The following is a 15428-nucleotide window of genomic DNA, read 5'->3' on the forward strand; positions in this document are numbered from 1 at the left end:
TAATGCTGCCCTTAGGGTGAGTGAGTGAAAAATAAATAGCCAATGTACAATCTATCCATAATCAATTTCTTGTAATAACTAAATCATTACATTGCCATTAATTTGCAGCCCTGTTTTCTCTTGCTGTTTGCTTTTCCCTCTGCAGCGCAAGTTGCAGGCTTATGGGGAGCCCGAGCTCTCCACCTCATCTGATGAGGTGGAGGAAGTCGAGCCCGCTCTGCCCCAACAGCAGCAGCCGCAGCCCGCAGAGGAGCAGCAGCAGCAGCCGCAGCCGTCCTCCTCTGAGGAGGAAGATGAGCAAAAGCAGCAGCAGCCCCCAGAGCCCGCAACGCCCCAGCAGCTGGAGCAACCTTCGTCGGCCCGAAGGACGTTGCCTTTTACGGCCAGGCCGCCGCAGCCGTCTTCCTCCTCCTCCTCATCTTCCTCGGAGGAGGATAAGCCCGCCTGGCCCCAGCAGTCGGCCAAAAGGAGGCTGTCACCAGGCACCGCCGCTGAGGTGAGAAGATAAGTAGTGTGATACAGTGCCGTAATCATTTAGCCGAAGGCCAAAGTACTCAATCATGTCAATCAATTATTGTTTTTCTCTCTTCAGCCCCCCCGGAAAAAAGTGGCCGGCATGAAGGCACCGAAGGAGGAATCGGAGGAGGATGTGAGTGAGATAGATTAGTTCAGACTCACCCCAGTGCCTGCTTATGGCTTATCTTCTTGACCAAGTGTAGAACCGATGAGGCTATGTGGTCATGTAGCATTGGTGTTAACAACGTTTTGTTTTGTTCTTCCAGGACACAAAGCCCAAGCTGGGCAAGGTGGCCCGAAAGGTCCACAGGGCCTTGGCCCCCTACTTCGCGGGCAAGAGTAGGGGGTCGAAGATAAGAAACATTGTCCTCGGCTCCTCCCTGGGTAAGAAAGAACACAGTGTATCTGTGCAGGTGTGTGGTGGAGTGTGTTCACGCTACATTTATCTTATCCATCCTTACAGGCGCCTGTCGAGGAGTATGGACAGTTCATTTTCTGCCCAGAGGGGACATCGAAGATGCAGGAGAACGCTGTATCAAAGATCAGCCGGGCGAAGGTCCTGCTCAAATACCTCACGCTCGGCTGGTCTCAGCTGACCTACTGGACGTGGGAGTTCATTTTTAATATCCCCCTCCTCAAGTTGTAAGTGCTGAACTTTGAAAGAAGAACCCTTACTGCCTTCTGTCTATGTGCACAACAGTGTTTTATTTATCAATATTATGATTAATTAATATTATCATTTTCTGCATGGCCTCATGTGTCTCTCTTAATTTCTTCTTTCCACTACAGCTACCCTGCAGTCCTCAGGAAGGTTGGCCTGGCCCCAACCACCATCATTCTCTACGTGGGCCAGGCCATCTCCTTTGTCGAGTATTTCAGGGCCACGCCGCCGAAGCACTCCCGGATCACCGGCGGGCAGTTGGTGGTGGTGATCCGGGAGCTGCGGAAGCTATTAAAGGACCTCAACCGAACTGTCCTTGGCCACCAGGCCCTCATAAAGCAGGCTAAGGGGCAGAAGCTCGTGCCTCGGGAGGGACCTGGCCAGGTGCCAGGCGTTGGCCCGGGCCAAAATGCCATCTCTGCTGGGTGAGTCCATAATGCCTCCCCCTCTTTCATGCGACTTTTTTTTTTTTTTTTTGCAGTGCCATTAAAAACTTCAAATCTTATTGTTCTCTTCTCTCTTTAACTCTCGTTTCAGAGGACATCGAGAAGGCGCCCCCACGAGACCCAAAGACCCGCTACAGGTTCTTCGGGTACCTGGCGGCGTACCTGTCGTCTATCTATGGCCACCGGACGGGCGTGCTGACGCGAATGCGCGTCAAGGAGGTCCGGGCGGCCATAGGTGGCGACGACACGGGTTACCTCATCAATGAGAGTATCGTTATAGTCTCTTTGGATCTATTTCTCTCATTAAAAATGAGTAACAAATTGTTCTCTTTATTCTGGGGAACTTTTGTTGATATCTTTAACGTCGGTTAAAAGTTGTCTTCACAGCTGGATACCACTGACTGACCTCTCTGCTTTCTGTCATACTTTGTCTTCTGCAGGTCATGGAGCACAAAACGGTGCGTAAGTTCGGCACCGCCCAGATCTACCTGGAGGCCGAGGAGTATGGGTGGTGCCGGACCTGGCTCCGCCTCCGCGCCAGGGCAGTGCCCACAAATTGCTTTTTTTTTTCTTCCCTCGGCCGAGGGGAGGCAAAAGACATGGCCAGATACTTTCGAGGAGCCTGGTCCGAGATGGGGTTGAAGGGTTCCCCGTCCATCATGGACATTCGGACCGCTGTGTCCACTTTTGTGAGTATCAAAAACACAAAAGACATTAATTCAATGTGCGTGTTTTTTTTATACTGACGCAAGCCTCATTATCTTTCACGCAGAATTTTGAGACCAATGACATGGAGGTGCGGCAAAATCTGTCCACCTTTATGTGTCACAGCGCGGACACACAAGACCGGTTCTACGCCCTTCACAAGAACCTTAAAAGGGCGAAGAAAATGAGGGAGCTTTTTGTGTGTCTTGCCATAAAAGACCAAGACCAGGCTCCTGCTGCTGCTGCTGCTGCCGGGGCTGCTGCTGCCACTGAGCAGCCCAGGGAGGAAAGCAAAGTAAGTTGAAACCATGTCATCGCTATCACACCGTAATACACATTCACTGTGCTAATTTTGTTTATGTTCTTCATTCTGAAGGGAACACCGAGGAAGATGCTCGCCGCCCTCTCTCTGATGGCCAAGAACGTGAAGAGGAAGGTCGGCCTGTCCCCCAGCAAGCCGAAGCGTAGACCCGTGGTGCTCCTTAAAAAACTTTAATTTGTGTGTTCATTTGTGTGTGTTTCTATGTAAAAAAACAAAAAACAAACAAAAAAGAGTTCTGAAGTTCGGAAGTTTTTGCCATTTTTCTGTATGTTTCTATGTAAAAAACAAAAAACAAACAAAAAAAAGAGTTCTGAAGTTCGGCAGTTTTTGCCATTTTTCTGTATGTTTCTATGTAAAAAACAAAAAACAAACAAAAAAAACAGTTCTGAATTTCGGCAGTTTTTGCCATTTGTGTGTGTTGGTATTTAAAAAAACAGTATTTCATGTGTGTGCGTGTGTTTTCTAATGTTTAATAAATGTGTTGTATATCTTTATCAGAGTGTGTAGTTTTTTATCTTTCACTCATCCGGAAGCGACACCCAAAAAACACCCGAAAAGCACAAAGTTTAAGGTGTACCCAAAAAGTACAGAAAGGCGCCCCAAAATGAAGGATTCAGAATGGGAACCCTAGGTGAAAACGGGGACCCTGATTAGAGTTCAGCGTGCACCCGAAAAGTACAGAAAGGTGTCCCCATCCCCCACCCCCAGTTCAGGGGGTGGGGGATGGGCGGTGAGCCTTTTTTTTTTTTTCCTTCTTTTTTTCTTATTTTCATTTTGGGCACCTTTTAAAAGTGCCCCATTCTGAAGGATTCAGAATGGGAACTCTAGGGTGGCACCCCTGAGGGGACCCCCTACATAAGCAGTGGTTTGCTGCCGGCAGAAAAAACTTTCAAAAACCACTTTTAATGACACTGCTGCTCGTTTTTAGGGCCCCTGGTACACCGGGCACCGTTTTTTTGCTTTTTTAAATTTTTCCCACCTCGACATTCGACCAGTGGGGGGCCCCCCCTACGGAAGCAGTCGTTTGCTGCCGGCCGCAGAAAACCTTCAAAAAGCACTTTTAATGACACTGTTTCCCCTTCTTTCGTGCCTCTGGTACACCAGGCACCTAGGCAGCGCTTCGTTTCCCCCGTTTTTTTGTTGTTTTGCCTTTTTAATTAATTTTTTGTACCACTCGCATGACCAGTGGGGGCCCCCCTACGGAACAGTCGTTTGGCTGCGGCCCGCAGAAACCTTCAAAAGCACTTTTAATGCACCTGTTCCCCTTCTTTCGTGCCTCTGGTACACCAGGCACCTAGGCAGCCTTCGGTTCCCTCGTTTTTGTTTGCCTTTTTGTAAATTTTCCTCTTCTCCAACTCGACATTCGACCGCAGTGGGGGGGGGCCCCCCTACGGAAGCGCGTTGCTGCCGGCGCAGAAAAACTTCCAAAAGCACTTTTAATGACACTTTTTTTTCGTGCTACGGGTACAACCAGCAGCCTGGAGCAGCTCTCCTTCCTTTATTTTACTTTATTTCATTCATTATTTACGTTTTTCCTTCGTTCGTGCCCCTGGTAACAAGCCGCGGAGCTTTCGTGGTCCGGGGAGACCGGCTGTGGACTTGGGTTTTTTTTTATTTCTCGTGGTCCCTGTAGACCGGCTGTGGACTTAGGTTTTTTTTTCTCCTCAACGGGTCTGTAGACCGTTGGACTTGGTTTTTTTTTCTCCTCACGTGGTCCTGGTAGACCGGCTGTGTGTGGGACTTTGTTTTTTCTCAACCTCACCGACTGTGGACTTTGGTTTTATTTCCTCTCCAGCTGTGGTGGACTTTGTTTTTGTTTTTTTTTCCCTCCTCACCCTAACCAACTGTGGCCTCTGCCTGCACACACACAAGTGGTGGCTGCACACATCTCAAGGAACCAGGAACCAGAAGCAGGCCCTGCCATGCCTCACGTCCACCCAGCGGTGCACACATCCCTGGGAAAACCTCGGCTCCAAGAGACCTCTTTCCTCCTGGAGGTCAGAGGAGCCTACTGAGAGAGAGAGAGAGAAGAGAGAGGGAGAGAGGAGGAGAGACAGACAGACAAAACAGACAAGACAGACACAGACACACACAGACAGACACACACACACACACACACACACACACACAGGCACACACAAGCATACACAGAGGAACCAGGAGGAGGGCCCTGACATGGCTCACGTCCCACCCAGCAGCCTGCACACATCCCTGGGCAAACCTGCTCCACAGAGCCTCTCTCCTCCTGGAGGTCAGAGGGGCCTGATCATACTCACACTACACACGCACGCACACACAAGCATACACAGAGGAACCAGGAGGAGGGCCTGACATGGCCACCTCCACCCAGCAGCCTGCACACATCTGGGCAAACCTGGGCTCCACAGAGCCCTCCTCCTCCTGGAGGTCAGAGGCCTGATCATACTCACACTACACACGCAGCACACACAAGCATACACAGAGGAACCAGAGGAGGGCCCTGACATGTCACCTCCACCCAGCAGCCTGCACACATCCTGGGCAACCTGGGTCCACAGAGCCTCTCTCCTCCTGGAGGTCAGAGGTCAGAGGAGCCTAATCATACTCACACTACACACGCACGCACACACAAGCATACACAAGGAACAGGAGGAGGGCCCTGACATGGCTCACCTCCACCCAGCAGCCTGCACACATCCCTGGCAAACTGGGCTCCACAGAGCCTCTCTCTCTGGAGGTCAGAGGGGCCTGATCATACTCACACTACACACGCACGCACACACAAGCAAACACAGAGGAACCAGGAGGAGGGCCCTGACATGGCCTCACCCCACCCCCCACTCCCACGCCTACGCCTACCGCACACAGCAGCCTGACACATCCCTGGGCAAACCTGGGCTCCACAGAGCCTCCTCCTCGTGGGTCAGAGGGGCCTGATCATACTCACACTACACACGCACGCACACACAAGCATACACAGAGGAACCAGGAGGAGGGCCCTGACATGGCTCACGTCCCACCCAGCAGCCTGCACACATCCCTGGGCAACCGGGGCTCCACAGAGCCCTCCTCCTCCTGGAGGTCAGAGGGGCCTGATCATACTCACACTACACACGCACGCACGCACCAAGCATACACAGAGGAACCAGGAGGAGGGCCTGACATGGCTCACGTCCCACCCAGCAGCCTGCACACATCCCTGGGCAACCTGGGCTCCACAGAGCCTCTCTCCTCCTGGAGGTCAGAGGGGCCTAATCATACTCACACTACACACGCACGCACACACACGCGTACACAGAGGAGCCAGGAGGAGGGCCTCGCCATGCCTCACGTCCCACCCAGCAGCCTGCACACATCCCTGGGCAAACCTGGGCTCCACAGAGCCTCTCTATTCCTGGAGGTCAGAGGGGCCTGATCATACTCACACTACACACGCACGCACACACATGCATACACAGAGGAACCAGGAGGAGGGCCCTGACATGGCTCACGTCCCACCCAGCAGCCTGCACACATCCCTGGGCAAACCTGGGCTCCACAGAGCCTCTCTCCTCCTGGAGGTCAGAGGGGCCTGATCATACTCACACTACACACGCACGCACACACAAGCATACACAGAGGAACCAGGAGGAGGGCCCTGACATGGCTCACGTCCCACCCAGCAGCCTGCACACATCCCTGGGCAAACCTGGGCTCCACAGACCCTCTTCAGTTCGCCTACCAGCCCCACATAGGAGTGGATGACGCCATCATCTTCCTGCTGAACCGAGCCTACATCCATCTGGACAAGGCAGCGAGCATGGTGAGAGTCATGTTTTTTGACTTCTCCTGTGCCTTTAACACAATCTGTCCGGCCATGCTGAGTGAGAAGCTAAAAACTCCGCAGGTAGACACCTCCCTTGTGTCCTGGACTGTTAGCTACCTGACTGGCAGACCACAGTATGTACGTCTACAGCACTGTGTGTCAGACAGAGTGGTTAGCAACATGGGAGCTCCACAGGGGACTGTCTCCTCTTCTATTCACCCTGTACACCACAGACTACAGCTACTGCACAGAGTCCTGCCATCTTCAAAAGTATTCTGATGACTCTTCAATAGTAGGATGTATCAGCGGCGGAGAGGAGACAGGTGTAAGACAGTACAGGGCAACAGTGCAGAACTTTGTTACATGGTGTGAGCTAAACCATCTACAGCTCAATGTGACAAAGACCAAGGAGCTGGTAGTGGACCTGAGGAGGGAAAAAACAGAGGTAACCCCTATCTCCATTCGGGGGGTCTCGGTGGACATTGTGGAGGAGTATAAGTACTTCGGAGTGTACTTTAACAACAACAACAAACTGGACTGGAATAAGAACACTGAAGCTGTCTACAAAAAGAGCCTCCTCTATTTCCTGAGGAGGCTCAGATCTTTTAACATCTGTGGGATGATGCTGAAGATGTTCTACGAGTCGGTGGTGGCCAGCGCTATCTTCTTTGCCATTGCGTGCTGGGGCAGCGGTTTGAAGGTAGCTGAAAGCCAAAGCTTTTTTTTTTAAAATCCTCATCTATGGCTAAAGCTGACCAGGGAAAAACAATGGCTGTCAGCCCACTGACTAAGACCTCTCACAGACAGACAGACAGACAGACAGACAAACAGACAGCATTAGGCTGAGGCGAGGCGAGGCCAGAGGACAAACGGTGACTCAAAGCTCTAGGTGTTCAAGGAGTAAGTCATTGCTCTTTAGGAGTGCTTCCTTGACTTTAGCACAGATCCAAATACATCACTGTTGTGATCTGTGGTCTCTTGTTTCTATCTAGTGGATGAAACAAGCCATTGCACCCACCTTATGAATAGAATAGAGCAGAAATACTTGATTCATTGTGTGGCAGGAATGATTTTGAGCGTAAATCAAACGCAGTCAGTGGAACCCAAAGACTATTGTTAGCAGAAGTAAAGTGTGTCAGTGTTTCACCTTGGACACGACCTTTGTTTTATCCAAACTATTCCACAGAGGGCAGAGTGGCTGAATGTTTACTTTCCAACAAAGCAGCAGCATCAGCAGCACAACAGACACATATTACTACTCTAATATTATAAATGTTGTCATTATATACTGTTGTTATTATTACTACATACTGTTGTTAACAAGCACACTACCATCATTTCATCTGTACGGTTACCATTAGTAGTACAAGTATTTCATTCTATTGTTGTATTTTTTTTTTCATTCTTTTGTATATTCAATAAAATCTATGTATTCAAGACGCTGTCCTTTGTAGCAAAAGAAAACATTTATTTAAAACATCACACCAAACGGCAGGAACAACAACAACAACTTGATAACAACGATAACGATAATAACAATGATAATATATAACAACAATAATAATAATGAACAAACTGAGTGAGTGAGTCAGTCAGTCAGTGAAAAATGACTGGTCTGGGGGTATTAGTGACACTAAACCTTAATCCATATAAGGGCAATACACGGATTAGGTTCTTGAGCATCACCTGTGCAGCATCAGCACCAGAGCTGCAGGCTGTAGCCGCGTTCCAAAGTCTGTGGCAGGCCAGGGTCAAAGGCCAGACAGCGAGATAAGTAATAGCGACTGGTCTGAGTGTATTGGTGACAATAAGACCTAATCTAAGTCTGATGCGCTCTGTGGCAGCAGGCGGGCAGGAATGGAGGGAGACATACACGCACACGCATGTACACACACCTGAGCTTCTCCCAGACAGACAGACATACAGCCAGACAGACAGACATAGCGCTGGGCCCATGTGCGGCCTCAGCACATACGCTGCATGCCGTGGCAGCTTTGAACAGCAAGATCCTGCAGGTCCCCTCTGCGTCCACCGGGGGGCGTGCGGGGGCCCACTCTGAGCATCACCTGTGCAGCATCAGCACCAAAGCTGCAGGCTGTAGCCTGAGCTTTGTGCTGGCAGATCCAGAGTGTGTGGCAGGCCAAAAGTCAAAGGTCTGACAGCGACCTGTAGCTGCTTTTCTCCCTAAGCTCATTTCATTCTTTCTTTTTTTTTTGGAGGGGGTTAGGTTTATGTCATTGGTCAGGGAGGGGATTGGTTCAGTAATAGCGACTGGTCTGGGTGTATTGTGACACTAAGACCTAATCCAAGTCTGATGCGCTCTGTAGCAGCAGGCTGGCAGGAAGGGAGGGAGACACACACACACACACACATACAGGCATATGTGCTTTAAGAGACCAATTTTGCAGATTCTTGCATGCCAGTGGTTTATGAGACCACACCTAACTCAACATCTGGTGAACTTAAGACATATCAAAATTTTCAATTTTATCTGCAGAACACAAATCTGACTTCAAAATCATCTTTTCTCTTTTAGAAGAATATGTGACACATCACAGGCTTATGGGGTCAGACCAAATACTGGTTTGTGAGACCACCAGTGTTTATGAGGTCTGTTTACATGTAACACACAGACACAAACCAGGTAATGGTAGAAAAGGACTGACCAACATTACAAGGTCTGTTTACATGTAACACACAGACACAAACCAGATAATGGTATAAGAGGACTGATCAACATTACAAGGTCTACAAGAATACAATACTATATTTAAACTCTTAAGAACCCTTTAAAAGACCCACTCCAATCCTCCTCTTTTTTGGCTATTTTCATTCTCACTGGTCTTTAAATTGTTATGAAGTTTTTAGCCAAAATAAGCCATTTTCCAAGACTCTCTTTCTGCAGAGCACCAGTTGCTCATTAGTAATGCACCTCTGAGTCGTGGGCGGAGGCGGTGCTGCAGCTCTGCACCATCCCCCTCACACGCCACATCTCAACCGAGGAAAATAAAAAAATTATAAGGTAGTAGCAAGACAAAGCAATCTGATCCCTGCGTCCGATGCTCTCTGCTGCTGTCCCTCTCACAGGGGAGACTTCTGCCTGTTTACTGCCAACCTGCTCTGGCTGCTGAGCAGCGAGCAACCCAAACTGCAGGCTTTGGTTGCTGCTGTAGAGTCATTACAAAGAATACATGCAAAACTGCAAGTTTTTAGTATCACATAAAAACTTACTCTTCAGGTTAAGAGAATGTAACAAATAAATCTGAGTTAGATTAATAACTGGATCATAAATTAATGAATGACGACCATTACTTCTTCAACCTGAGAAGAAGCCACAGAGACTCTGTATGTTTGGTGCAGCTCATCATGTGCTGAATGTTTCATTATTTGTTTTTTCATTTCAAGATTATAAGAGAGAATAGTGGTGTTAGACATTAGACACTATTGTTTGATCTTTTGTTTACTCTATCAATAATCAATAATCCATCAATAATGTGAAAACGAACGTCTTCCCCATGGCTAGTCTCTTACAGGGGTCTTGTAGTGGCCTTGAACCATAGTCTTTCAATTAAGTGTCCGGCGCAGGTCATCCAACGCTACTTTGTAGCAAAAACCTTTATTTACTCCTTCATAAATACCAACAATTGGCCAGAGGTCAGCAAAGGCCATCATTCCACAGGCGGAGGTTTAGGAAGGTCAGTAAGCCATTAGCCAGTATCTGCAGACTGTGACTAACTGACTGCGCAAGTGTATGACTGAGACCAATTCAGCCAAATATCGATGTGCTCAATATGTAAATGCTCATGAACCCAACATCTAGCTGCAATAGCCTTTAATGCAGAAAAAACTCAGAGTCAATGTCTAAGTGACATCAAACACTAACAGAAGACTCACAGAGACCATACCGTCCAGAATTCTGAAGCCCAACCCTCTAGGATCTTGGTTGGCAGCAGCAGGGGGGTGTTTAAGGCTGCAAGTGGCTGTATGTTGTCTGTTGTTGTGGGTGGCTGCTGCTCCACTGTGTGCCGGTCCACAGCTGCTGACCATGTTTGTGTCTCTATGTTTATTTAAATGTTGGTGAATAAACACCTGGTTGGTGTTCACACAACACCTGTCTCAAGCCTCCTACCTTGCAAATCCAGCTGCTACATGGCCATCCTAACACCTGGATGTTGCTTACTTGGAGCTGTTGACAGCCAGGGTCCACGGAGCAAAAGAGTCAGCAATACAGGCTTGGGATTCGTTATTATTCTCTGTGGGTTGCAGGTGTAATTTGTGTGATGTGGAGTTCTGGATCCAGGGGGTGGGTGGGTTATTTGTGTTTCTTGTTCTTTCCCCTCATATTCTGGTTTGTTTTAATTTAGCTGCTTGTTTGTCCGTATGGCTTGCTGTTGTTGTGGTTGTTGTTCTTTAAAATAAAATAAAAATCAAGTTTTAAACTGATATTGACAGTGCGCTCAGATGATTTATGTTAAAGAATCATTTTTGTGTTTAATCACATAGCAAACCTGACGATGTGTTCTAGCACAGGAATATTAGGAGGCTCAGCAGCTAATTTGCACTTTGCTTTAAATAAAATAGGATTTTTTGATAGGATTCAAAAAAACAAATTTGGAAGTCTGGAAGGTTGAATCAGTCCTCTAGGATGACTGGATGATGAGCAGCAGGTGGTGAGCTGACAGTCAGGTGAGAGGGAGACTGGAGGTCACATCCAGCAACACACAAAACAGAGAGACAGACAGGTCAGACAAACAGAAGGTGGAGTTTGGTCAATTACATTTCCTTACAAGTAAGAACTAACTACCTACCACTACAGGCTACAACCTGCAGGCTGCCTCCACCTGCATGTTGTAGCCTGAGGCTTGGAGGTGGATGATCAAGCTACTGCCTCACCAAGTGCTTGCTCCTGGTGGGACTGCTGCGTCTCTGTAAATGATTTAATAAACCTGCTCTATATAAAAAGTGTAATGAGATAACGTTGACGTCGTCATGATTTGGTGGTACATGCATTGTGTTGAACTGAACTGAACTGAATTAATAAGTGGAGCTTTGGACTGCAACCGTCTGCCACTTTCTACAGGTGGAGGTTGCTTACAGGTTGTTGTCAAAGGCTGGTAGGTGGATGGTCAGGCCATGTCTACTTGTCACAGTCTGCAGGTGGAGGTGGCCTGCAGGTTGTTGGCAAGGGATGGTAGAAGGAGCGTCAGGCTCCAGCTGCTTGCCAGTCTTCAACTGGAAGCGGGCTGCAGGATGGTGGTAGAGGCTGGCAGGTGGATGATCAGGGTACAGCTGTTTGCCACAGTCTGCAGGTGGACGTGGCCAGAAGGCTGGTGGAAGAGCCTGACAGGTGCTGGGTCATGGTACAGCTATGTTCCACAGTCTGCAGGTGGAGGCGGCCTGCAAGCTAGTGGCAGAGGCAGGTAGGTGGACGGTCGGGCTCTAGCTGTTTGCCATAGTCTACAGGTGGAGGCACCCTGAAGGCTGGAGACAGAGAGTTGTAGATGGAATGCCAGTCAAAGCTTCTTTCCACAGTCTGCAGGTGGAGGTTGCACCCTGACCCTCCACCTGTCAGCCTCTGCCACCAGCCTGCAGTCTGCATCCACCTGCAGAATCTCGGTCAGGCTAGAGCTGCTTGTCAGAGTCTCCAAGTGGAGGCGCCTGAAGGATGGAGACAGAGGAAAATGTCACGTGTTGCGTTGAAAAAACAGATTTTGTCTAATCATACCTCAACAAATCATGTTGGCAACTTGGGATCATGTCCAACGAGCTGGTAGAAGCAGTGGAAACTTGACTCAGCAGCCCAGGAGAAGGCTGGGAAGGACGGCTACAGAGGTCCCCTTTTTTCACATTTGTATGATTCAAAACAAATAAATGTCTTCATTTTAATTCAGTCTCTTTTAGTCTTCATGATGCCTCTTCCAAGAGACATATCTTGGTAATGGGTCTCTCCAACGTGCTTTGTCCTAACACAGACGCTGCGAACTGTCCCCTCTGAGTCTGGCATTATCTTGACAATTTTTACTATCAACCAGGAATTCCGTGGTGCAGAGGAGTCCACAATTAGGACAACATCTCGCAGGTTAAAATTGCTCCTTGTTGTGCTCCATTTTTGTCTCTCTTGTAGAAGACGTAGGTACTCTTGTGTCCACCTGCGCCAGAATAAATCTGCCATATATTGGATTTGTCTCCAGCGGCATCACGCATAGAGATCGTCCTTGGAGAAGACACCTGGGGGAATATTTGGCTTTGTTCTCATCACCAGCAGATGATTTGGGGTCAAAGCCTCCAGATCATTGAGGTCATTTGAGGTTGTTGTTATGGGTCTATCGTTGATGATACTTTCCATTTCACATAAGAGTGTCTGGAGACCTTCATCATCCAATATCTGCTGTTTCAACAGGGAACCCAGGACTTTCCTGACTGTTCTTATTTGACGTTCCCAGACACCTCCGTGGTGGGACGTGGCAGGAGTGTTAAATATCCATTTAACTCCTCTTCTCAGCATCGATTCTCGGATCTTGGGCTGGTCCAGGTCTTTTAGAGACTCCTTCAACTCCCTCTCAGCACCAACAAAATTAGTGCCGTTGTCAGACCGGAGAACAGACATTTGTCCTCTTCTGCTTATAAAGCGACGTAGTGCATTAATGCATGAGCTGGTGTCGAGGGAGTGTGCTACCTCTAAGTGAACTGCTCTAGTAGTCAAACATGTAAAAAGCACACCATATCTCTTTACTTTGCTGCGACCTCTACTGACTTCAGATGGGCCGAAGAAATCCACGCCAGTGTTTGTGAAGGGTGGTTTATCTGGCAATAACCGATCTTTTGGCAAATTTGCCATTTTTTGTTTGCCTGCTTTAGCATGTAGTCTTCTGCATGTGATACACTCTGAAATCAGGCCTTTGGTATCCAAAACTTCTGTCTCAGTCTTGCAAGAATGTAATTTCTCCCCGAGTGTCCTGTCTCTTCATGTATGTGACGGAGGATAAGTTTGGCAACCCAATCATCCTTGTGCAGGATAGCCGGATGTCTGGCATCCGGCAGCATTGCAGATCGTCCTAGCCGTCCTCCTACTCTTAGCACTCCATCTTTCAAACATGGATCCAACTTAAAGATATGATTATCTTTCCTTACATGACCCTTTCCATCCAGCAGGGCTTTAAGCTCCTCTGCATACTTTTCTTTTCTGACATATACGAATTAACTCCAACTCCGCGTGTCAAGATCTTCAGTGGTAGAACTCGTTTTTTTCAAGACTTTGCTTGTACTTGAGCATCTCTTGCTGGAGAAGACTCTGCTTTAGATGAGCTGTTGTCACATTTCTGTATTGCTTCTTGAAGCTCTTTTTCTTTTTTGTCTCATGTTAAGCAGGATCTCTTTAGGGCCATCAGCCAAGCTGTCGCTTTCTTGAGCTTGTACCAGTTTGAGAAGTGACGTACAAACCGAGTCATTGTATCCAATGTTTTCATCTGTGTGTATTAGAGACACCTGGGCTGACCCTTTGACCTCTGCCCTCTTCTTCTTCTAAGTGATTAAGCTGGTCTGGGTCTTATAGCGTGCAGCATTATTTCCAATGTACTTAAGTACTGTCACACTGTCTGTCCAGAATCTTGACTCTTTCAGCTGTAGCTGCAGCTCACACTGAAGCATCTTTTCCATTTTTACAGCTATCACGGCCACTGTCAACTCCATCCTGGGAATGGTGACCAGTTTGAGCGGTGCCACTCTTGACTTCCCAATCATGAATGAGGTGAACTTCTGGGGCCTCATGTACAAAGCATGCGTACGCACAAAAAAGGGGCATACGTCCTTTTCCACGTCACGTTCAAATGTATCAAAACGTGAAACAATCGTAGAAATGTGCGTGCCCCACGCCAATTTCATAGCTGTCGTACGCACGTTTCTACAGCTATTGTTCCTTTGGCGACACTTAGAGGTGACGCTGGGAACTGTTAATAATGTGAAAACAAGTAGTCATCAGAGTGATGTGCACATCAGAGGCACACTTATGAACTATTAACACACGCAGGTGTTTGCAATTAATAAGTGGATATAAAAGCATGCGCAATGTGATGAAGAAAATGATATTGACAATGGCAGCGTTAGCGTTGTTATGAGGGACCTTGCAACGGACCGCCGTGAGCGATTTAAGGAACGCAAGGATTTACTTGCAAACCATGATAATTGGCTCATAAGCCAATTTCGGTTTAACAAGCCAGTGTTACTGGAGTTACTGCAGAGCTGCGGCCGGCCGAGAGCGCCCGGGGGCCGGCGGGCCGGCTGCCTGACTGCGCTGGGGTTCCCGGCAACAGGGGCATTCCAGCGGGAGCTGGCCGATCGGTCAGGAGTGTGCCAGTTAACCCTGAGCCGAGCCATGCCCAGCTGTGTGGGACGGAATCATCCGAATGTCTTCCTGGTACATCAGATTCCATACAGTGCTGTTGAACAGGCCGACATTAAGCACAAGTTTGCAGCGAGAGCCGGTTCCCTAATGTAATGCGAGCTATTGATGCACACACATTGCTATAAAAGCGCCATCACAGGATGATTTTTTTTTATGTTAGTAGGAAACATTTTCATTCCATCAATGTTCAAATCATATGTGATGCGCGAATGCAGCTAACTAACATCGCGGCAAGTGGCTGGTTCAACGCACGACTCATTCATAATGACTGACAGCATGGCTGGGAACAGGCTGGAGACTGGCACGGTGCGCGATGGTGCTTCTATTCGTTTAATTGTCCCGTATGTAACGCTGGATTACATACGAAACATTAAACGAATAAACTCTTTACTTACCCAGAAGCCGTGCCAGTGTGCCAGTGCATATTGGGCATGTGCGCATTCAAATATCATGTTTTTGGTTTTCTTTATTTTCTGCTGGTGAAATAGAGCTGCAGAGCTTTCTAACAAGCCCCTGATTGTCTCCCTGTGTTCAGTATTCTTGTCAGTAAAAGCGGGCGTAAAATGTCAGCCGCAGCGCCACACCTGTCCCAA

General features: G+C 48.2%; 1 protein-coding gene across 1 annotated transcript; it reads left to right on the top strand.

The window, feature by feature from the left end:
• The first annotated feature begins 1488 nt into the window (after positions 1 to 1488).
• On the top strand, positions 1489 to 2857 carry LOC113745051 (uncharacterized). The gene is made up of 5 exons (XM_027276488.1): positions 1489 to 1602; positions 1715 to 1887; positions 2064 to 2312; positions 2396 to 2623; positions 2705 to 2857. The coding sequence occupies exons 1-5, from the start codon at positions 1587 to 1589 to the stop codon at positions 2822 to 2824; spliced, it is 786 nt and encodes a 261-aa protein (XP_027132289.1). The 5' UTR covers positions 1489 to 1586; the 3' UTR covers positions 2825 to 2857.
• Positions 2858 to 15428: the final 12571 nt, after the last annotated feature.

Source organism: Larimichthys crocea, unplaced genomic scaffold (assembly GCF_000972845.2).
Source record: "Larimichthys crocea isolate SSNF unplaced genomic scaffold, L_crocea_2.0 scaffold392, whole genome shotgun sequence".
In the NCBI taxonomy this organism is placed as follows: Eukaryota; Metazoa; Chordata; class Actinopteri; family Sciaenidae; genus Larimichthys; species Larimichthys crocea.

Bases quoted from the DNA above. Each gene is read 5' to 3' on its own strand.
- LOC113745051 (XM_027276488.1), top strand. The intron at 1,888-2,063 runs GAGAGTATCGTT...TGTCTTCTGCAG, and splicing joins ACACGGGTTACCTCATCAAT to GTCATGGAGCACAAAACGGT. The intron at 2,313-2,395 runs GTGAGTATCAAA...TCTTTCACGCAG, and splicing joins GGACCGCTGTGTCCACTTTT to AATTTTGAGACCAATGACAT.